Raw genomic sequence first — 25,285 nt, 5'->3', positions numbered from 1 at the left:
AATAATTAACTAAAAGTAACAGTTAAGAGTTCGAACGTCCTCCACACGTGGCAACGAAATAAATGTCTGTTACGTGTTACATTGCCTTTAGATCGCAAGTACGCTTGTACAGTTCGTCCACAAATTGGATGATCACGAGTTAGGTTTCGTTTGTACTGTATCACGTGAAACGACGATGTTAACAATCGTAGGAGCAGGATAATGATAAGTCGAATGTTATCTAAAACCCTGTTGGATGTCTCAAACTGGTCGAAAAAATCCTAATATCTCTGTGAAACTGTGAACGGAACTTTCGATTGCAAATACGATAAAATTATAGAAACTGTTACTGTGTCGAGCTCCAATTTTCAAAACTTTTGTAACCAATCGATAAGTCTTTCAATTCGAAAGCAGATTCTGTTAACGTAATTTTGAAGTAATTGTAAGAAAGTACACTTGAATGGTGAATCGAGCTTTAATCACACGCACCACTCGAGGCTCATGTTATACTGGTGAGCTTTCTACGCTACCCCGATTGATTTCTTCTGAAACCGCTACGCAATATTTTGCAACGCGTAGTTTCTGTTTTCCACGCTTTTCCTATCTTCGCAGTTGTAGCCAGTTAGTCAGAATTCGGTTATTTGATAGATTTGATAGAGGTGGCCCTATAACATTTTATTTTTCCCTTCAACGAGTGATATTTATCCTGCAAAATTCTTCCGAGTTCAAAGATTTTGTGACTGCCGAACATATTTCATATTGTACATACATGTACCCAAGAAATTTGCCCTGCGATAAAAATTGTTAGGAAAATGTCTTTACTTTTAAAATTCATTGGACTTGCAAGCAGGTCAAATGCTCTAACTAATTTGGTCCGCATAAAATATCTGAAGAACCAAAGCCCATTCTGAAGAAACCAAGGGTTTTGCAATACTAAACGTACTACAAGTTGCGTATCGAAAAGCGATTTCCACACCCGAGCCCCTCCTCGAAAAAGAAAAATATTACGCCAATGGTAATAACGCATGTGCAAGTTCGAATTGGGATGTCGAATCGCTGATACGAGGTATCGCCAGCGTGACCGATTATAATTTTTACGCAAATCCAAAACGAGCGAACAAACGAGCCACATGGTTTGTTCGACATTACATAGAATATTATGTAAGACGGTTTGTTCGAGGAACAAAGGCTTTACAGGGACTCCACAAGCGGGCCGGTCCGATTGTTAAGATTACCACACAATAAATACATTATACGTTTCGACGGGCCTTGGTTTCCCTGTAAAATTCCATGTTTTCTTCGACGATACAGTTAAGAACCAAAGATAACGTTAACCTCGACCACGGAAATTTCCACCTAAAACACACCCAACTTTTCTTGAAGCCACTTTTTCGTGATCCCAACAAAAATGTACGAGCGATGTTTACGCGTACAAATCGAGGCTGTTGTTTGCCTAGAACGCTTCGCCGTACGAAGGCCAGCAACGCATTGTGTTGGTCTTTGAATTTTCGTGCCGTTGATGCCAGTTTCAAAACTGTACGACCGGAAACTGCAGATTCATCTACAGCGAACAGACGGAGAACTTGGAACAAGTTCTACGGATTCGTACCAGACAATGCTAGATAAAGATCGACGAACTGAAAAGGCGAATTCTACGCGAATGATAAACGATTTGGTTGGCTTGTTTTGTCATCTTCTCTTGGAGGAATTCATGCGCGATGCCGTATCGAGTGGCAAATGCACGAGTGAGTGTACTCTGAATTTACTATGGTATAAATAAACTAGCCGAGTTATGTGCAGGACGTGTCGTTATATCGGTTCGAAACAAAAAATGCATTTAAATGTTCACTGTCAGAGTGATTGGTGATATTCGTTTCAGAGAAGAAAGTTTTCGGAGTTTGCGATGTATCCGTTGGAAGAGTAATGTATAGAATTAGAACGCCGGGGAAATATATAGTGTGGAATTAGGACGCGTGACGGTATAATACGTGAAGTTTAATGTATGGAGATGTAACGCGTGGCGTTGCAAAATGTAGAATAAGAAGGGGTGGAATTAGAACATGTGTCGATACTATGCGTGGAGTTAAAATGTATAGATGTACAGTAATGTGTGGCGACATGATGCGTGGAATTATTACGCGTGGAATTACTACGCGTGAAGGTACTATGCGTGGAGTTACTACGTGTGAAAGTACCACGCGTGGAGTTACTACGCGTGCAGGTACCACGCGTGGAGTTACTACGTGTGAAGGCACCACGCGTGGAATTACTACGCGTGAAGGTACCACGCGTGGAATTACTACGCGTGAAGGTACCACGCATGGAATTACTACGCGTGGAGTTACTACGCGTGAAGGTACCACGCGTGGAATTACTACGCATGGAATTACTACGCGTGAAGGTACCACGCGTGGAGTTACTACGCGTGGAATTACTAAGCGTGGAGTTACTACGCGTGAAGGTACCACGCGTGGAATTACTACGCGTGGAGTTACTACGCGTGAAAGTACCACGCGTGGAATTACTACGCGTGATGGTACCACGCGTGGAATTACTACGCGTGAAGATACCACGCGTGAAATTACTATGCGTGAAGGTACCACGCGTGGAATTACTACGCGTGCAGTTACTACGCGCGAAGGTACCACGCGTGGAATTAGAACGCGTGGAGTTAGAAAGTGTGGAATTACTACGCGTGGGGTTACAACGCGTCACATAGTAACATTCCACAGCATTCATATCGACCAAACAACGTAACGCACGTTTAATATACTCCTTTAATATACTCATATACGTTTAATATACTTTAATATACTAATGTGTAACTTCGTTGTAATAACTAGTTACTTATGACCAGTGTATCATAAAAGCATACTATTAGAAGAAGTTGAAATAATCACACAAGGACAAGCACGATTCATTAAGTGAACGGTGAACATTCGAACGGTAAAAGGAAAAGCCAGGACAAGCTTTCACCGGAAAACAAAAATATTTTTGTGGAGACCGTCGGTAGAGATTATTCTGTCACGTCAATGAAGGTTGTTTTATAAATCGATTTCTAAGAATAAGTATTTTGTTTATTAGTTCATATAATATACAGTTCATTTTTATTTATAATTCAGGTCAACGTTGAATTCTTTATGAGACATACAAGGTGCGTCATGAATTGCTTAGCGTGGGACGCATGTGCTGCGTCACTGGTTAAAATTTATAGAACGCACCAAGTGCGTCACCAGAGACATATCACAGAACAAGAAGAGAAATTCTTTATTCTTACTGCAATATACCCTTGATATTTTAATTTTTAATACAGGCGTAAAATTGTTTAATGTATCAAAGAATTACGCTGCTTTTATTTTACAGATTATATGATCTTGCATTATAACGTTTAAACTGATTGTGAATATAAATTGAGGCAATCGATCATTTATAGTAATGAAACGTTAAATACTTTTCGACGTCAAAGGAAATTCATTATTAGATAAAAAAAGAAAGAAGGAAGAGCGCGCGTTGGTGGGCGAACCGCGCATGCGCGATAAAAAAGGAAGGCGTTCAAAAATGCGGCATCGGATATACATATACGCGACGTGTCCTTCTGAAAAAGACCGCACGTGTCGAGTCACAAACCGAAGGCTCCTTGGACGAAATGACTGTTCGAAAGGCCACATTTAAAGCAACGTACACGAAACGGCATAAAAATGTTTCCCGATCGCGGCCGTCGCTTCCGATCATTCCACGTTTCGCCAACCGACAGACGCTGGCCGATAATTAGAAAACGATAATCAAACGGGGAAAATATAGAGCACCGATCGATCTGCAGATGAATCGAGGCTGTGGAGGGGCCAGGGAACGGATGAAACTAATTGGATTTTGAATCAGAGTTCCACGAGAAAAAGATTCGATTCGACGATTATTTTTTTCCCACCTTAAAATCGCTTTTCCCCGTTGCGTTCAATCGACGATGGTTTTTCCCGACTATTCGAGAACTGTTTCTTTATTTCTCATGATCGTTTGACTTTACAATTCTGATTAAGGAAAAAACTCTTAAGTAGAATCTTTGATTCGGTTGTGCAATAGCTTCAGAAGAGAAGGTGTTAGTAATAAATTTACATCAACATTTTTGTAAATAATATATTACACATTTTGGAATTTTTTTAAACATTAAAAATGACGTGTTAATGATTGACAATGTGTATTAATATGGATCTGCCTATTTCTACTCTGAATTTTAAAAGTTTAATTAAAAACAGCAGCTGCTCTTTCCCTTGACAGCTTCGCAGTCATGACGCTTATTATGAAATGCGGAATACGATCCCTTCGATGAAACGGAAGCGAAAAATATCATTCCTGTGATGAAAAATGCAAACGAGCGCGTGTTTGTAGATGATCAGAACGTATAACACGCTGGGTGGAAAGTTTCCACGCTACTTGAACGTCACACGAGACCAACAGAATCGACGAATAGTCTCAGCAGAAATCATCAATATGTGCGACGATCGACGTAAAACGTCGTGACGAGTAAAAATCGGTACACGAAGACGTTTCAACGATGCGGCTACCAGCGTACGTTGACGCCGTTACTTGGCCGACAGATGTTTCGTCTCCGGCGTCGGGTTTTGGAACGCAGAAACTTTTCCACTCCGTCGGCAGAAGTTCGCTCGCGTTACAACGAACTTTGGGAATGCAACGTGTCGACGTAACTGGGAAAATCAGGCCCGAAACGACGATTACGGTTACAGAATTTCATAAACGAACAAAGTTGTTTATCGAGTTCGAACGCGCACGCACACACCCGTCGTGGTTCGTCGCAGCTAACGCGTATCTAGCTTTGGAGGTTATGTTCACCGTTTCGACTCTTTTTCGCAACAGATGTTCTTGATTCCGGGTTGAATTTCGTAACTTTATGCGTGTTCGTTAAATCGACGCTAAAAATGTCGTTGGAGGAGAAAACTTGAACTGTCAGAGCACGAATGTGGATAAATTACAACGACGTAAAGACGAGCGATTGTTTCGGGCAAACGCACGGTTGCACGATCGAAGAATTTGTGTAACAAAAATTATAACTCGTTGTTTAGTAAGAAACATATGATAGCTCAGGTAATTGCAAATGCCTGTTGGTACATTTTTGTGAGAATTATTTAACCCATTAATTCTCGGAAGAAAATGGAAACTAAATGGAGTAAATATGTATTTAATTAAGTATACAGCACGACAGTTGTTTTGTAACATAGAAGGTAATACAGCGATGTACGAGAGCAAAATGAGATAAGGTGTATAACAGATGCTAATGATTTAAATTGGCAGTTTACAACGGACACTTTATATTTCCCTCTTTTTATTACAACAAACACATAATCAAGAATTACCAACTTAAACAAATTCCCAACGGCATTTACAATTACCCCGCCTGACTTGCGAGGAGTACGTGAGGCGGTGGAGTCTAGGATCGTCGAAAGGAGACAGGACAGCGTATGACACGCGAGCGTAGTCGCATCTCCGGCAACCTGTCAACCGCAAAAGTCCTGGGAAAAAATTCAAGAAGGCGTCGTTTGTTCACTGTGAGCAAAGGGGAAGGAATTGGTTAGAAAGAGCGAAACGAAACAAAACGGGATGACGGTGTGAAATGAAAACTGTAAAAAAGAGAAACGTACCTCTCGTTTCTTGGCCAGTGTCTCTCTCTTCAGGGACGGGCCCGACGATCACGTAGCAGCATGTTCCGTTTATTCCCGGGTTGTCTTTTGCCCGTCTGGTTTGTCGGTCTCTCGTTAGCGACACACAGCCATCTTGCGTAGTGCCTGGCCTGGCTCGGTCGCTTTCGGTACGATGGCCTCCGTAGGAGCGACGAAGAGGGCAGTCGCGGTGAACAGAGGGATAAGAGAGAGAGAGAAAGAGGGAACGAGACGGGACAGCAGGAGAGAGAGAGAGCGAGAACCACGGCCCCGCCGAAGTGCGTGTCCCACCAACACACGCGCGCATACACACCGAAGTAGCACCAGCAACGCCACACCGCCACCACCACCACCACCGCCACGACCACCACACCACCAGCACCACTACTACCAACACCGCCACTGCCACCGACGTGGAGGCACTGCACCTCTCTCACAGTTTTTGCCACTTTTTCGCACGGCCCTCGCCCACCTTTATCACGTACATATTCCGTGGAGCAGCCAGCGTTCACGCGCACCTTCTTCTCGCGACGGACGCGACGTTATTTACACGCTCGACGATGTCTGCCGACGACTCGAACGGTCATACCTCCTCTCTCGTTTCGTTTCGTCGTTAACGTTGCGCCACCGTCGCTCCTGCTGCTGCTCCCGTTGCCGCTAATCCACTACTGACTGGCCGTACCTGCCGTTCCAGCACGCACGACCGCGATCGGGGGATCGCTCGGGCTCGACTGTCGCACGACGGGGTTGCTTCGGCCATCTTCGGAAAGGCTCGTCGCTCTACGCTCACTTTCCGCGCAGGGGCGACGATATCGTGGGCGCACCAGGCGCCCCGTCCCCGTTTCCTCGAGAATGACTCATGTGCCGGACTCTGACGTATGCGCTCAGCCGCCGTCGCTTAAGAAACCATCGTGGCCTCTTTATCCTATGTATCTGCGAGACATATGGACGAATCGCCGCGCGAAAAATACATTTTATCGTGTACACGCGTGCAAGTACTTACTTTTGGATAAGAGCAAGGATAACAGGCCATCGTCTCGCTTTCTATTTGACACGATTACGCGAATCTCACAGTTTGCAAAAATTCAAACTTTCAAATTCGAAAGCTTCCCAATTCTTCGAATGCCTAATTCGTAACTTTGCCTAGAGAAATCTATTGTCTTCGCGTAGGTACGTCTTTTGTTCGATCGTGCACGTTAAACTTTCCATACGATCGTTTCGAACTAGAATTGCGCTGACGTCGGTAAATGACGCGATTCGCTAATGCTGGTTCGGCATCGCAAACGTTTTGCGAAATTTTGTTTTCGTTCGTGGACATTCTTAAATTCGCGGCGCATGCGCGGAAACGTTCCGAGTGGGTTCGAATGTTCGTTAATATTGTAACGTAAGGTACATCGAAATAAAACAACGTATTTCGTGCATTCGTTTTCACCATCGATTTCTCGTGCGACCGTGCGCCACGGTAGGCCGATTTTCGACGAAAAAACACGAGGCAACGGTGTGTACGGGTGGTCGAAGCGGCGATTTGTGACCGTCGTAGCGAGACCACGGAAACGAATAAAATTTCAAACGATCCGACCACTTTGACGTGGCATGGCCGTGCCACGATCGACGCCAACAAAGAGAAACGCGCCTAGCGATTAATTGTTAATCTAATCGAGTCATAACCAACGATGAAAGGTCGAGTGTCTGTTTTTTGTACGAGGCACGCACGATCATTTTTCACGACAATGCCTGGACGAAATAACGCGAATATCGGCTTTATCGGAACTGAACTCTGAAGTTTCGCAGCAACGAACGTTGTTGCAACGTACTTGATATGTACCATAGGAAGGATTTAACGCACGTTCGATCGGAAGGACACCGCACAAGGATCCAACCGTGCATCGTGGAGGGCGATATCTTTATGGCTACTTCGTTGGAGTGACGCAGTATTAATAACCGCGGTGGCTGTCTTTTTGTAAATCGCAAAAATAGAGCCCCCGCCCCCTACGCGGTGCAGGCGCCCTCAAAACTAACTCGTTAGCAGCAAAACCAGACCTGCTATTAATAATAATGTTCTCGATTATTATCCAAAGTTTATACAGGATTCGAATGATAAAATCATTGCCTCAGCCACTTCCATTAGCCGTAACGATACCTTAATTACGTTGTCGATATATCGCTGAATGCCGATAATTATATGTCGCAGTATCTCTGGACCTGGTTAGAACCTATGGGGATCCCCCGACAATTTGCCCGACCGCTCGCGCGGCTGGGAAAGTAGGCGATAACGTGCGAAAAATTTCGACTCATAGATTAGAAGATAATCCGTTTGCACGCGAGCCAAGTGAAACCGGATCTTTCCGACTCAATCGCCATTTAAAGACAGAGCCGTTCTTTTTCTACCGTAATCAAACAATCGACGTAGTCGCTAATCATTGATGGAAAAAGAGATCGAACAGAGAAAAATTTTGTGATACAATTTTTAAAGATATGTAGTGAACATGTATGTGAGTAGTCCGCCGTGTACAGAGCATCGAACGTCACGATCCCATTAGAGGCCACCCGTTCTAATCACGTACCTGGTGGCGCGTGACGTCATTGGCCATTAGAGGATAGCGGTTCTTGAGCAAGTCTCAATTTTATAATTCGAATCAGAAAATTCCCGCGCGACAATGCTTTACGGTACCCTCGTTATATAGGCTTCCAATCAGGGTGAGACTTGCCTTGAATTTTACGAGATCGACACATGCAGACTTTGTTTTCAAAGTTGAACACTTGACAGATCACCAGATTCATCATTTTCAAATTTGTAGTCTTGAAAGGGTTTGTACAATTTCCAAATTTGAGTCCATACGGAAAAATCAAAGTAGGATGAAATAAAATGAAACCGTATCCGACATAATAAACATCAAAGTCTTTTTGAGGGTACAACCACATGCTTATCAAGATGACCATAAGTTCTGCTTTTTTGCTCGATACGGAGAAAGCTGCTACGCACAATAAAAACAATTGTTTTCAAAGAGGTATAGTCATCGGCTATAACTTTGTAAATAAACTCATAAAATCGCGTTTGCAAATGGGCGTTCAAACGGAGAAACCCCCTTGAATTATGGCCTCGCTATACCGCGGCTACGATTATACGCCCCTTTTCTCCCCACCCTGTATCGTCCCTGCTGCGCCTCGACCCACCCCACTCCATCACTTTGTTGTGCACCCTACTTAAAATCCCTCAACGGTTCCACGGGAAGTACCTTCGAAAATGGACAAAGAGAAAGAGGGGTCCTGGAGCCTGCGGGCGGCCGTTTTTCGTACGAAAATTCACGCGCTCCCGTCTGACCTGGAAACGCAATGAACGGCATTCGGCCCGTTATTCTCCTTTCTCGGACCGACAGACCGTCGACCACGCTGTTTCCGAGAAAATTACAGCGTCTCGGTATTATACGCATAGTCGTTCATCCAAAAGGAAACGGTCGTCTAGACGACGCTTTTTGGCTTCTACTTTTCCCAAAGCGACACGCGACACGGAGCGTGGTAATTCGATCGCCGAGAAAATCCTGCGAAACTCTGGCCGCGGATTAGAAAGTTCGCTGTGACGAAAAAATCAACTCGAAATGGAGACGGTGTTCATTGTTTTCATCATTTTTATGTTATATCGCTAGAATATAAGCCCCTTAATCTTAAGGTCTCTGATGGCGGACACTTCTTTCCTAATTGTCAATGGTTACATTAAAAATGATCATTTTTGTATAACATGAATGTTCTTAGAATTTAATTAAATTTTAAAAGTAGATCATATTTCTTCTAACTTTAAATTCATTCCTAGAGTGTCAGATGAACTTCGTGGTACCAATAGTCACTTTTCAAAAAAGAGTTTGATACTTTGACGAAGATTTTTGCACCTGTAAATCTTGGCAAAGAGTTCAATTGATACCAAAGCGCATTCTGATGACCACGTAGAAGACAATGAAAATCATCGGTTATTTATGTGCACCGGCGCCTCGTGGCCCCGACAGATGCACTTTTTCCTCTGCCAAAAACGATGTCGCGCTTCTGTCATCATCGATATTAGCCCGCAAAGTCACCTAGCGTGTCGCTGATTCGCCTCCTCCACGATGCATGCACCGACAAGATTTTCCACGTGTCACTGGGTCACTGCACTTGCCGCGTTGCGCGAGAACGTGAATACAGATCGCTCTCTAAATATCAGAGTACCCACGGCTCCGTATTCATCGGTCGTCTCTAAACTTTGGTCAGGACCGTACGAGGCACCAAACAATTTTTTTGAAATCTGTCCCACTTGAGTTTCGCTGTTCACCGCGATCTGTATACTCCGGTGCAACGTTGACTTCCTTACTGGGTGAGGACCAGGGGAAGTTGTAGTAAATGGTAGTTATACCATTTGGAGTCTTATTCATTTTGAAGGATCCAGTGTGCAAACCTGGACTTTTAAACTTTTGAGGTTTCAAGCTTTGTAAGATGGGTTGCTGAAATGATAGGATGTCAAATTCTTTAAAGTCGAAATTCTTGAACTTTCAAACCTTTATATTCCAAAACCTTCTTATCAAATCCTTTAGATAAATGATAACATCCCAGGTCCCTAAATTTCTACGGTTTCGAATGCACAAACCCTTGAGTCCACAATTCTATAAATTTCCAGACCTTTAAATCCCTGATCCTCAGCCTCTGAACTCCAGAATCCACAAATTCCCAAAGTCCCAAACTTCCACCTCTCCAAATCGAATTAAACAACAATAAATCCAATTTTTTCCGGAAAAACCGCCAGACTTTTCAAATGAACCCAGTTGTGAGAAACATCACCGTTCCGAAAATAAAAAAAGAATCATTTCTGCCGAAGGTGATCTGTCTCTGTACCCTTCCGTTCGTGTTGGCCGGCCGTTCCTTTCGTGCAATACGAAACGAGTTTCCAACGATTCAATGCCTCGGTCTTGCAAATGTGAAAGTACATTACTGCGGGCTCTGAAAGTCGTTTTGCTCGAAGGTTTACCTCTCGAGCGGCCCTGGACCGTTCACCGAGAAAAGAATCACGAAGTGAGGACGAGACGAGTGCGGTGAAAAATCGCCGGGGAATACCAGGACCCCCCGACTGACCGTCTACTAAGGGGAAATCGTGGTTGCGTTTCGAATGAAAGCGCTTTTCCACTGTGTTTTACCTCGGGTATACCTACTCTAATGACTGGCTGCCGATTAATCCTTGGTTGTAAATTTCGATTTCGAACCCCAGGTAAAAATCGTTTGGGAGCAATTGGACTTTCGGAGAAAAAGGTTTAGATACTAAACAGGGGAAATAAAATAATTCTTCGGGTCGGGAATTAATATTGTCGGAGCCTAGGGATTATTCTTGAGTCATGCGAAAACATTGTCGTAAACTTTTCGGACCTCTATACATTGTATGGGTGCTAATTTGAAATTTATTTGGGTCTGCACAATTTTGGGACCCTGTCATTGTTCGCTATGGCCAGCGTAATTAAATAGGAACAAGGGTTGGGCTCAATATATGACGGTCTATTCATATGGGGTGAACGTAGGGCGTAGATTATCTTATACTAAAATGTTGTAAATTTTTAAATTTTCAAATTCCCTTCCATATTTCGAGATTGTCAAATCGTAAATTTCATGACCCTTGATCTATTTCAAAAATTCATCCCGTAGTCTAATATCCCGATTTTTCAATTTCCTTCCAAGTTATGGTTTCATTTATGTCCCATCTTCCCGGCAAAACCAATTTCACTCGCGACACTCTAGAAGGAAAATTCTGTGCACTTGACGAATCGAAAGGAAGACGATTGCCTGCAGAACGCATTTTTTCAAAAAAATTATAGTTCACTGTATCCTCTATTCTCTCCTAAAATAGAGACTCATACAAGACACGTGTCTGAACCGTAAACATTTGCATTTGAACAAAGATGAAATTCGATGTTATCACTAGAAGAGAGTGTTTAAGTGCGATTTAATTTCGATTACCCGCTCGAACCGACCCTGACGATTTTTTTGACAACAGCGTCACGTTCTTAAGGAAAAATAGCCGAACGAAAATACACATGTCTCGGAAACACGAGAACCGAAGTCACGCGCGGAAAAGAGAAAGAGGACATGTCGCAGGAGACACGTAAATAGAAATTTCTATGGTTGTCAAGATTAACGTCGTTCGGGAATAAGACGAGACACGAAATCCGATTGATCCGGACGAGACGAGACGTCTCGGTACCAGGCTCGTCGCGCGGATTCGATTAGAAACTGATCGATCGATTTGCCGAACGATAGGTATTCTGTCAGCTGCAAGCATTCGAAAATTAATCCTTCACGCTCGAAACCTGGCATATTGCTCGAAATCGTTAATGTAACTTAGGAATATTTATTCCTAAATAGTACCGTTTAACAAATTTTATTTGCATTAAAATTTGCGTGACCTTGTTACAGGCAGGTATTTTAATTTTTATCTAAACATAAATCTACACTAATTATTTCTGAATATAATTTTTGTTCCTTATGTGTTCTTTGAACGTTCAAAACAAGAAGACCGCGTGGTCTTTAGTGTAGCTTTTCAGCAATTAATTGTGTAGTTACATATTGACCATTCCTTTCATCTTTCAAAAAGCTTCCCTTTCAATTTCTTCGCAAATGTGCACAGAGTGCTAAGTTAAATATTTCAATTAATAAAGTTTCTTACGAAAGAACCTTGAAATACAACCGGAAATGAGTGTTATAACCTCAACTACATTCACCCTGAAGCATCCCAGAGCCGGATGAATTATGATTTTCGTATCGCGTTTTAATCCATCTTCATGAAAGTAACCGACGATAAACGAGCAGTAACGTCAAATTATAGTGGCAATTGCTAACAATTTGTTGCCCTCCGTCGGTGAAGGGACAGTGAACCACGACGATTCGTTTTTCGTCCTCGCATTCGAAGGACCCAGAAGGAAAGAAGACCTATTTTCCCGTTTCGAAGTCGAACCAATGCGATCTGACACGCTGGACGCGCCTTTGCTGGTCGATACCGAGTTAATCGCGTTAAGGGACAAGCATATAATTTTATTACGGATAAAACTGACGCGAATTCAACGACTAGAATTTCTTCCGGATCGACCGTCGGATTTGCGATGCCAATATGAGCCGCCCTCAGCGAGCGGAAATGACGTTTATCAGTTTCCTCGAGACCTCTGATATAACCGTAATTACTCGGGTTGTTCTGTTGAAAAGGAGTTTCTCGATTTGAAATTAATTCTAAATGTCCATCGACTTTATGGAAGAAAAACTGGTGGTTTTTCCGGAAAAGGACTAAATGGTAGTATTTGATTGTTACCGGATGTTGTAGTCGTAAAGGAGCGCGAAAAGGAGTCACGGAAACGGTGACCCTGCTGACCGAGTCGGCCATCTTAAAGTGCTGCACGTACCATTTATCTGTTGTGCTTTGTAACAAGTCACGATAACTTCTTTTGCAAGCTGAACTGATAGGTGGCTGAATATACTTAACAACCCTTCGATACTATGTTCAAACACTCAACACAGGTCGATTTAAAATCTGTACCCCATAGATGTAAAACTATAAAAGCATTCAAGACTGCATCAAATATTTCAAGACTCTAACAAATATTTCAATACTCCAATAAATATTTCAATACTCCAGCAAATATTTAACTCCAATAAATATTTCAGAATTGTATTAAATATTTAAAAGTTGTACAGGTCAATGATACTAAATTCTGAACTGTAATAAGAAAATGTTAAAAAAAAAAGCAGAGAATAATTTCAAGATTTTTATCGCACCCCCACCAGATGTCGCCATCATCCTATTTATTATTCTCTTCGCGCCTGTGCCCTTCGACCTCGATGAAAAATCATCTCGCCTTTTAACCTCCGCTTTTCTTCGTCCCTTCGACCGACCACATAACCGGTTGCTTGTCGTCACCGGTTTCCGTCTTCCTCGCGACAGCGTTCGGCCCGCTTTCTTTTCGACCGGTTCCACGTATCCAGGATTTTCTCGCGCCTTTTTTAGTCCTTCCGTCTACGTAAAGGATTAGCAAGGCAGAAACGACGACAAGCCTGAGATTGCAGCTGGGAATTGCAGGATACTCGCTAATGCTCGCTTTGGTCTGGTTGCTCGACGATAAACAACTTTGTGGATATCGTTCGGTAAGGTAATTAATGGAGAGATGTCGCTCAAGATTTAAAATGGGTGTGATGGAAAAAAGTGGATGTGATGTGGAGGAACACTTCAGTTAGAATTTCAAGTTTGGAAATTTCTATATTTCCAAAATATTTACGTTCACAAGTACCTACATTGTCAAATTCCTATAATTCCAAATACCTATGCTCCCAAATTTTCAAGCTCCCAAATTCTTGAGATCCCAATTCTCAAGTTCCCAAATTCTCAAGCACCCAAATTCCCAAATTCCCAATTTCTCAAGCTTCCAAATTTTCAAGCACCCAAATTCCCAAATTCCTAATTTCTCAAGCTTCCAAATTCTCAAGCTTCCAAATTCTCAAGCTCTCAAATTCTCAAGCTCCCAAATTCTCAAGCTTCCAAATTCTCAAGCTCTCAAATTCTCAAGCACCCAAATTCCCAAATTCCCAATTTCTCAATCCTCCAAATTCTCAAGCTCCCAAATTCCCAAGCTCCCAATTTCTCAAGCCTCCAAATTCTTAAGCTCCCAAATTCTCAAGCTTCCAAATTCTCAAGCTCTCAAATTCTCAAGCACCCAAATTCCCAAATTCCCAATTTCTCAAGCCTCCAAATTCTCAAGCTCCCAAATTCCCAAATTCCCAATTTCTCAAGCCTCCAAATTCTCAAGCTCCCAAATTCTCAAGCTTCCAAATTCTCAAGCTCCCAAATTCTCAAGCTTCCAAATTCTCAAGCTCCCAAATTCTCAAGCTTCCAAATTCTCAAGCTCTCAAATTCCAATCTCCCAAATTCCCAACCCCCCAAATTCCCAATCTCCCAAATTCCCAACACCCCAAATTCCCAACCCCCCAAATTCCCAACCCCCCAAATTCCCAACCCCCCAAATTCCCAACCCCCCAAATTCTCAATCTCCCAAATTCCCAATCTCCCAAATTCTCAAATCTCCAAAACCCCAACGACCCACTTCCATAAAAATTAATTTTCCTCAACTCATCAGTGTCGTCAACCCCCACCCTCCTTGATCTCAGCGATATCAGGCAGTAAATTAAGAACCCTAGCCGAGGGTGGGTGAAGTGGGCGTAGAAAGAACCTGGAGCACCTAACGACCTAACCGAGGAGAAAACTACTTAGATTTCCAGCTTTGGAACAGCGTATAGTTAGGAAATCGTGGCGTACGTGTTAGTTGGTAAACTCGTGCACGTGCACTCAGCTGGAGCTGCGCCCATAGAATCGATTATCGATTCGGATGTAAATAGGAACGAATGATAAATTTATCGGTGGATAGAGGCTAGCACTTCGCCGTTTATCAGCGTTCAATTTTCCTAATTTCCACAAATATTTTCGCTATTTCATCGGGTCTTCCTGATCTCTTTTCGTGACGTAGAAGATTGTTGTTCGAAGATGGAAGTCGAGGGAGATTCGTCAAAAAGCTTCGTTCACTCGGATTATTGTTTCGTGCGATTGTTTCTTCGCACAGTTCCTTGAATCTTTTTATAAAGTAATCGATACCGCTAAACGAATGTATCGCGAACGAAACTGAGGTCCTTGAAGGAAACTATAGACACCTATAACGGGACTTCAGATAAAACTGTCAGGTATCGAATGTGCGTTGCAAGAAATAAATTACTTCATTTGCTGTGTCTCGTAATGTATGCAAATGGAAGTAACGTTCAAACACTATTCAGTCACGGTGTCCTGCCATTTGCGCGTCAGATCCTGTTGCGTCTAGCGATTAAAGTTCTGCATTTTACGTAATACTTCATAGTATATAATTTACTGAAGGTGTTGACAGGCTATTTAGTTACGTGAAGGATTAAGTTTGATGAGTTTAAATTATTCTATGAGTATTTTTATGTTTTTTAGTTACATATTCGCGGGAATAAAAAAATTGGTTGCGTGGCGCCATCTCTTCGGCGAACGGGGTGAAGTACACGGTTTTGGGATAGCAGTTTCGTTAGTTCTCTTTTTTACCACTAGATGGCGGGTGAGACGGAAAGAGACTCAGGATTAACCTAAGAATGGTTAAAAATTGCTAATGGTTTGGTAAAGTCAAAATAATTCAAAGTTAATTGGTCTTACGCTTCAATGTAATTTAATTTGTATTATTGTTAATCAAGCTAATAAACTAATAATATTAACTATATTTAATTGTATCGAACAGAAAGGATACACGTAGCGCCATCTAGTGGCGAGAAGTAGGAACTAACGAAAGAGCAGTTTCAAAAGTGTCTAGTTCACCCTGTTTGCCGGAGAGATGGCGCCACTTGTTCCATTTTTTTTAAAAGCCCAATTAATATCGATTTTATTGATTAATACGCTGTATATTCATTAATATTGACTTTATGCTGCTTATAATATATTTCTATGGTCTAAAGATGACGATTATGTGTTCAGAATAGTTTGCATACCATACTGTATCTTGTCGATGATGTAGGGAATGACAACAAATCTTTTTAAGTTGCTAAACACTCTCACAGATATCCTTTTGCTAATAAGAGCTTATTTTTGAAGTTTGGTCCATATAGAAGTATTGTACGACTTTCCGAAGTTTCCCTAAAAGATCAAGTATTACAGGAAAATTTATTAGATTTAGTTCCAGCGACCTACCGCTAGGTGGTTGTAGCATTTGTCCACCCAAAGCAATTTTTTTAAATAATCGTTATTAACCATCTAAATAAAGTATAATAATATCCTGCAGCTCACGTATTTATCACAGAACAATTAACAATCGCTTCATAGTCCAAGAGTTATTAATTTCTCAAGAAAAAGCGACTTCCATTTTCATTATCTTGGTTCTCCACAAGATGGTGGCAGTGACACCATTTTAAAAGCGCGCGTCAGTACAAAATATTATCATCGATCTCCAAGCAAAATATCTTTAATTTAACACCCAATAGAAATAAAGGAAACCTTGTAATCAAAATAGAATCTAGCATACCCTAAATTATGTCGTCTTATCATCCCCTTATGATTAAAAGATTAATCGTAAGATTAAACTAAAAAAGATTAATCCACTAACAGAAGTACTCATCGGTGATTTTAATAACAGATTACTGTTCCAAATTGATCCAATTTACGAAGGAATGTTTCCTGCCAGGAAATTAACTTATAAACTGCTCCATAGACACCTCCGCGAGTTTCCTCTTTGACACGCTTTCGTAACTTTTATTGCGCGTGTTGCACGCGTGAAAGTGCAGAAAAGCACAGGTGAACCGTGTACACGGGGGAGTTCTTCCGCTTTTAGCAATCGTAAAGTGCAGGTGCACGCGGTTGCACAATGAACAATGCACGGTGCGGCTCACACGAATGCCGTTCTTGTAACGGTCGAGCTCGACCACGAAATCTTTTCTTTCGCGCAAAAAAAAACGAACGAACCGAACATGAATTATGAATGATATATAATTGTTATACGTAGCTGATCGTTCGTGGGTTGATTTTTCATGAGATATCGATTTTTCATCGGTTGACAACTGATCTATAAATAGCTTTGATAACAACAATTTGCGAGAACAATGCTCGAGAGATTAGTCGTTTAACACTCGATGCAAATTTAAAAATTTTCATTGTGCTGAGCATTAAATCTATTAATGTATTAAATTTATTTACTTATTATATTTATTTTCCTCTTTAACAGATTCTTATTTTCTTTACGAATTTCAGTAGGCAAATTTTTGTATTAAATTCATTTACTTATTATATTTTTTTTTTGGTTTTTAGCAAGTACATTTCTTTGCGAATTTCTGTGGAGAACGTTTTCGCAGTTTGAACGCAACCGATCGAATTATACATAATTTATTCGCACAGGGGACAGCATTGTGCAAAATGTGACCAAAAAGAACCACGTTTCGGGTCGGTGAAGATCGATGTATATTTAACGCCACGCTTTGGTGAACCCACCGTTAATTGCTATGGGTTGACGACTAGATCGTCGAGGGTTAAATTGCTTGAAACAATCACGGAATATTTGAATTTCAACCTTTCGCGGTTCGGTTCTTCTGTATGGGAATCCAGTTTGTCAACCTCGGTGATTTTCAATTCGGAATAATGACTACCTATGGCATGGTAATTTAGATGTCATCTGAAGGTCTAATTTGCGAAAAGAATAAATTGGGTAAATCGTTGTATGTATTTTAGGAGAATTATTTTTTATAGATATTAAAAAGTACAACAGCAGGAGCATACACCCCTAGTATACCAGTAATTATAAAACTATTTCCATTTTTATGAGAACATAGTACAGAAGTTAATACAGGAACGGTATCGAAATGATACTAATTTGGCTCAGGACTGATTTGGTTCGCTGCCAATGCTAATGAGTTTCAGAGCTAATGTAGAATGTCTATGGGATTTGAAGATTTTCAGAAATTAATTTATGTATTAGTTTTTTCATGCTAATTATTTCATTATTGTTAATCTTATTAAATATTGCATTATCTTCATTCATTTTGATTATTGTATTGCTTTCCTTCATTTTAATTATTACATTACTTTCTTTCATTTTAATAATTGTATTATTTTCTTTCATTTTAATTATTGTATTACCTTCCTCCATTTTAATAATTGTATTATTTTCATTCATTTTAATTATTGCATTACCTTACTTCGTTTTAATAGTTGTATTATTTTCTTTCATTTTAATAATTGTATAACCTTCTTTCATTTTAATAAATGTATTATTTTCCTTCATTTTAATTGTTGCATTACCTTACTTCGTTTTAATAATTGTATTATTTTCATTCATTTTAATTATTGTATAACCTTTTTTCATTTTAATAAATGTATTATTTTCTTTCATTTTAATAATTGTATAACCTTTTTTCATTTTAATAAATGTATTATTTTCCTTCATTTTAATAATTGCATTACCTTCCTTCATTTTAATAATTGTATTATTTTCTTTCATTTTATTTATTGTATTACCTTCCTTCATTTTAATAATTGCATTATTTTCTTTCATTTTAATAATTGTATAACCTTCCTTCATTTTAATAAATGTACTATTTTCCTTCATTTTAATTATTGGATTACCTTGCTTCATTTTAATTATTGTATTACCTGCCTCCATTTTAAAAATTGCATTATTTTCCTTCATTTTAACAATTGTATAAACTTCCTCCATTTTAAAAATTGCATTATTTTCCTTCATTTTAACAATTGTATTACTTTCCTTCATTTTAATTATTGTATTGTTTTTTTCTACATTAATACATTATTTCCTCTCGCATCGTATCATTTTGTCTCCCCGTTAATGATACAATTATTCACGGTATACACGTGTTAAATAATACAGAAAACAAGGAGAGTGAAGTAATGAAAAATTCATGCGTGGGCTTGAAACTCGAATATTTCCATGGGGAGAGCAGAGGGTAAAAAGGATATTCAGAGACACGTTGTTTCCCATGAAGCCAACGAAGCGCGGACGGAGAGAATCGATCGCGCGTGCAAAGTTTAAATTTCGTGAATTCGATAGCTCGATCGGGTATCGAGAACGCGTGCATCGTCACGTGGACCATATGGTTCATGTGCCCCCAGCATGGAAGTAATGGGTCACGATTACACAAAGAAGACCCTGACGAAGAGGATAGACACTCCATTACGTTCTAACAAATTTTATAAAATATTCCTTAATATTATTTTTAATATTTAAAGGCTCTTCTTCGCTTGGTGCATATGAGATCCGGAAGGTGTCTTGATCAGCTAATATTTACATACATAATTTCTCTAATTTGACTAGCCTTTTGATAATATTTTGTTAATAGTTTCTTGATAACATTTCATATTGTCGAAATAACTGACACATAATTCAGAAAAGAAATGTCACCGATTCACATAGAAAATGTCAACTTCAAGGAAACAGCGTCGTAGGTTCTTTAGAACAACAGAAAAAAGCGAACATCCGAAACCTTTTGTCGACAAGGAAGACACGTGCCTATCGTGGCTTAATCCGGAAGCGAATATCAAAGGAAACGTTTTCAAAGGATTCCTCCAACGTTTCCTGTCGGATAGACTAACAAAAATGTTCTCTTTCGATCGCGACATCCTCAAATTCTTGCAACGACCACACAGTTAAAATACATTAAACCCACTTAGTAATTACAGCATAATTTTTAGCACGCAATCAAAGAGCGAATTATTCAAATTACAAGAAGCTACAATTGTTTGCAGTTTCACACGAAAATTATAAGAGGGAACTGTTCAACAGGGGTGGCTCATGGAACGTGAAGTTCACGCGTGAAAACGATGCTAACGTTTTTGCAGGTGTCGTACTAGAGAAAATGTTCAATTCTACCTATTGTCTTATGCTAATACGTGCTCAGGAAATTTAGTTGGAGTTAATGTCCGAGTAATTGCACGCAGTACCGTGTAAGAGGAATTAACTGTGCACGTGGTGCTGTAGGTTGCGAAAGTTTCGAAATTTGCATAGTTCTGATTTTTAGATTTATAACCTTAGTTTTGCAAGTTTAAATTTATAAATTTTCTGAGTTACTAATTTTTTAATTTCCAAATTTCAAAATGTCTAATTTACCAATTCCAACTTCCTAACTTGCAAAAGTCCCAAATTCCCAAATCCCCAACTTGCAATGGTCCCAAATTCTCAAACACTCAATTCCCCATTTTCCGAATTCCTATTTCCCAAATATCTAAATTATCAAAAGTCGACGCTTCTAAATTTCTAATTTTCCAATACCACGCCCCCAACTTCTAAATTTCCCAAATCCCTAATTTTCCAATTCTCACGTCCCCAACTTCTATTTTTTCCAAATCCCTAATTTTCTAATTCTCACGCCCCCAACTTCCATTTTTCCAAAATCTCTAATTTTCCAATTCCCACGCCCCCAACTTCTATTTTTCCCAAATCCCTAATTTTCCAATTTCCACGCCCCCAACTTCTAAATTTCCCAAATCCCTAATTTTCCAATTCCCATGCCCCTAACTTCCATTTTTTTCAAATACCAAATTGTCCAATTCCCACGTCCCCAACTTCTATTTTTCCCAAATTCCCAATTTTCCAATTCCCACGCCCCCAACTTCTATTTTTCCCAAATCCCTAATTTTCCAATTCCCACGTCCCCAACTTCTATTTTTCCCAAATTCCCAATTTTCCAATTCCCACGTCCCCAACTTCTATTTTTCCCAAATTCCTAATTTTCCAATTCCCACGTCCCCAACTTCTATTTTTCTCAAATTCCCAATTTTCCAATTCCCAAGTCTCCAACTTGCAAAGGTCCCAAATTCCCACACCCCCAATTCCCCATTTTCCGAATCCCCATTTCCCAAATTTCTAAACCATAAAAACTCAAAATTCCCAAATCCCTAATTTTCCGATTCCCACGCCCCCAACTTCTATTTTTCCCAAATCCCTAATTTTCCAATTCCCACGTCCCCAACTTCTATTTTTCTCAAATTCCCAATTTTCCAATTCCCAAATCCCCAACTTGCAAATGTTCCAAACACCCAAGTCCCCAATTCCCCATCTTGCCACCCCCCTTTTCCAAATACCAAAACTCAAACTCCCGAAATCCCCAACCCCCAAATCCCCAAAATTCCTCCACAAAAACCTCGCCTATATCCACAACCAATTTCACCGTTCGTAATCGTCGAAGAACGAAGGGGATAAGAATTCATTGTAGCGCGAAAGAAAAATGGATGGTATAATGTAATGGCGTTATCTGATGCTGCTTTCGTTCCGGTAAATTTCATCGACCACCGGCGAGGGATTCGCGCAGTAAAAGCGAGAGTAACAAGTTATTATTTTGCATATTACAGATACGCTTTGCTTCTCCGACAAAATTCCGTTCGTCCACTTGACGTTAATATCACTACCTCCCGCGTTATCCTGTTAAACGGGCGCATACTTGCCTTGTGAACATCATGAGCATCGAATCTGAACTTTACTGGTTCTGGTGATTCCTTTCATACGAGCCGACTTTTGATTCTATTTTGATGGACAGATACTTTTGACTTCTTGTTTTATCTAAGAAAATTTATCTAAGAAAATATCTAAGTAATTGAACTGCACTTTTGTCGTTTTATCAAGAGATACAAGATGATAATGGCACAATAGAATGTTCGAGAGTTATAAACAAAGGGTTGATCATTTTTTGTATTATTTGTAAAAATTATAAAATATGTGGATGATTAAGCAGAATTATGTATTCGCTTTTAAGTATTTATTATACACTGTAAGCATTCTAAACTGAATTGTGGCAGATTCTAAATTGATGATGTCAAGAAAAACTTCATTGACTACATCACGAAAAACTTCAAACCATCAAGATGAAAATTTAAGAAGTTTCACAAAACCTTTGTACAAGTTTAAAAAAATATCTCTTTTAACAATGTATACACAAACGTGAATTTTAACAATGTCTATGTAAACGATAGTCGTCGACACAGGAAACTCTCGTCACGCGTCGAACAATCGTATCCGTTCACCCCTTCGTCCACGTGTACATTTCGCGTTCCATTGTGGGTAACCACTCGTCCATAAACGTCTTCAAAGGTCCAGAAGGGTTGTCAATCCCCGAAAAGTGTCTTTGCCAGATGGTCGATCGAGCAATATCGATCCTGTGGATCGATTTGCAGAGATTTATTTGCGATTGCGATGGTTCAATGGATCGTGCCGTTGAATGATGATGGACAGATAAACTTGAAAGGGGTTGTTGCTGTGTCAAGCAGATGTATCGATATCGTTCAATGAACTGCTTCATGCTGCTGCAATTTTGATATTCGTTAGAAGGATCATTTTTTATGGACGGTGATGATGTTATTTTTATATGTGTAAGTATGAAGTATATGTAGAAGGGTATTAGAGTTGGCGACGTATGGAATTCATCATTTGAGATTCGCAAGTTTTGTTTTATGGAAATTATTAGATCGAGGGGGGTTGTTTTGGGGTATTTTATATTGGGAGGTTTCAATTCGTTGTGATTCAACTCGAGGAGGTTCAATTCGGAGCGAATTAATTCGACGTGGTTCAATTCGGCGCGTACTAACTCGACGCGATTGAATTTGGCGCGAACCAATTCCATGCGATTGAATTCGACGCGTACCAACTCCATGCGATCCAATTCGACGCGTACCAACTCCATGCGATTGAATTCGACGCGTACCAACTCCATGCGATTGAATTCGATGCGTACCAATTCCACGCGATCCAATTCGGCGCGTACCAATTCCATGCAATCCAATTCAGCGCGTACCAACTCCACGCGAACCAACTCGATGCGTCCCAACTCCACGCGAACCAACTCGACGCGTAGCAATTCCACGCGATTGAATTCGACGCGTACCAATTCCACGCGATCCAATTCGGCGCGTACCAACTCCACGCGAACCAACTCGACGCGTACCAATTCCACGCGATTGAATTCGACGCGTACCAATTCCACGCGATCCAATTCGGCGCGTACCAATTCCACGCGATCCAATTCGACGCGTACCAACTCCATGCGATTGAATTCGACGCGTACCAATTCCACGCGATCCAATTCGGCGCGTACCAATTCCATGCGATCCAATTCGACGCGTACCAACTCGACGCGATTGAATTCGACGCGTACCAATTCCACGTGATTGAATTCGACGCGTACCAACTCGACGCGTACCAATTCCACGTGATTGAATTCGACGCGCACCAACTCGCCGCGTCCCAACTCGAAAGCCCCCAATTCGACGCGTACCAACTCGCCGCACCCTCATTCACATTCCACCCCTACGCGATTCAATTCGACAACAAATCAAAGTCACCCAAACCTATTTAGCTAAACAAAGATGTTTCAAAAACTTGAACCTCTATTTCAAAAACTAAATAATTGCCCTCACAACTTTTTGTGAGTCATCAATGCACTCGCAACAAAAGGTAACCTAACCCAAACACGTGTACTGTCGCAAATGGCCATCCCTTTTTGTTGGAACGATTTGTAAACATCCAACAGCGCAACGCACCCTAATGAACACCCCCGCCAAGCAGTGGTTTCTGGTCGAATTTGGAAAATTGCCGGAACGAGAATTACAATAGCCAAGGGTCGTGTGTCCAGCAACGGCCAGTTAGATCATGCTGCTAGCTGGTTTCCATGCTATTATTTCGAAACGAGCAGGCCATGTCGTTTATTGCGGGACAAACAAGCAGAATCGAAAGGACGGTCAGTCTGCTTTCGTAATAAAGAGATCTGTTAGCGGGATCCTTAGAAGGGACCAAACAAAGGACAGCTGACATTCGGAATCTGGATCGGGTCAACGTGTAATGATCGCAATTTGTCTGTCATAGAGACGTTTGGGATGATTTCATTTTTCAGGGAATCGTGAAACCTTGTGAATATCGATAATTGAACACGTAATGTGTACTTAGCGATGACTTAACACGTTCGTTTTTTCTAAGACACGATAAGTTAAGAGCAAGTATGGTATATGGGGAAATGCAATGAAGGAAAGAGAATTTCTAGTTGGACAGTTTGAAGAATTTTGGGGGGTTAGTTTGGGGAGAGTGGTTGAGGGGTTAGGTAGCTGAGAATTGGGGATTTATGAGGGTGGGAGCTTAGGTGTTTGGGGGTTTAGGAATCTGGGAATTTAAGGAGTTGGAGGAATTTGGATATTTAGGAATTTGGGGATGGAGGTATTTGGAGACCCTGGGATTTGGGGGTGTAGGTGATTTGGGGATTTAAGTGATTTGGGAATCTAGGTGGTTTGGGGATCTAGGTGAGCTGGAGATCTAGATGAGCTGGGGATCTAGGTGATCTGGGGATATAGGTGATCTGGAAATCTAGGTGACTTGGTGATCTAGGTGATCTGGAGATCTAGGTGATCTGGAGATCTAGGTGACTTGTTGATCTAGGTGATCTGGGGATCTAGGTGAGCTGGGGATCTAGGTGAGCTGGGGATCTAGGTGATCTGGGGATATAGGTGATCTGGAGATCTAGGTGACTTGGTGATCTAGGTGATCTGGAGATCTAGGTGACTTGGTGATCTAGGTGATCTGGAGATCTAGGTGACTTGGTGATCTAGGTGATCTGGAGATCTAGGTGATCTGAAGATCTAGGTGACTTGGTGATCTAGGTGACTTGGTGATCTAGGTGATCTGGAGATTTAGGTGACTTGGTGATCTAGGTGATCTGGGGATCAAGGTGATCTGAAGATCTAGGTGACTTGGTGATCTAGGTGATCTGGAGATCTAGGTGACCTTGGTATCTAGGCGATTTGGGGATTTAGGTGATCTGGGGATCTAGGTGAGTTGGAGATCTAAGTGATTTGGGATCCAAGGATTTACACACCTTGAAATTTGGAAATCTAGAGATTCAAGGCTCCAGAAGTTCTGAGACCCAGGAATTTTGGGACATAGGAGGTCTTTGAATTCAGACATTTTCAAACTTAGTAATAAATTTGGTAATAAACTTCAACTTGATAAGAAGAGTGAATGTGGAAATTTAGAGACAACAAACTGTAAAAATTCACAATTCACCTAAGACCTTCAAGCTCCATTAAAACACGAAAAATTTCGTACATTCACACA

General features: G+C 40.8%; 1 protein-coding gene and 1 long non-coding RNA gene across 6 annotated transcripts in view; one reads left to right on the top strand and one right to left on the bottom strand.

Moving 5' to 3' along the window:
• Hipk (Homeodomain interacting protein kinase) overlaps positions 1-7,542 on the bottom strand; it is a 38,448-nt gene extending 30,906 nt beyond the window's left edge. For 2 of the 5 annotated variants that reach the window (XM_012282928.2, XM_012282942.2), the window contains exon 1: positions 5,631-5,772. Coding sequence is in view for 1 of the 5 variants with exons in the window: in XM_076537828.1 (XP_076393943.1) it covers positions 5,631-5,955 (325 nt within the window). In the remaining 4 variants the exon portion in view is untranslated. Of the gene's footprint in view, positions 1-5,630 lie in introns of all 5 variants that reach the window. The other 3 variants (XM_076537828.1, XM_012282944.2, XM_076537831.1) reach the window with 3 other exon arrangements.
• LOC143265475 (uncharacterized) lies at positions 68-5,582 on the top strand. Its single transcript, XR_013040066.1, has 3 exons — positions 68-1,724; positions 1,859-3,017; positions 3,102-5,582. It is a non-coding gene; the product is annotated as an uncharacterized LOC143265475 (long non-coding RNA).
• Positions 7,543-25,285: the final 17,743 nt, after the last annotated feature.

Source organism: Megachile rotundata, chromosome 12, assembly GCF_050947335.1.
Source record: "Megachile rotundata isolate GNS110a chromosome 12, iyMegRotu1, whole genome shotgun sequence".
Classification (NCBI taxonomy): Eukaryota; Metazoa; Arthropoda; class Insecta; order Hymenoptera; family Megachilidae; genus Megachile; species Megachile rotundata.
Note: the sequence above shows the minus strand (reverse complement) of the source record. Positions and strands in the feature narration are given on the sequence as shown.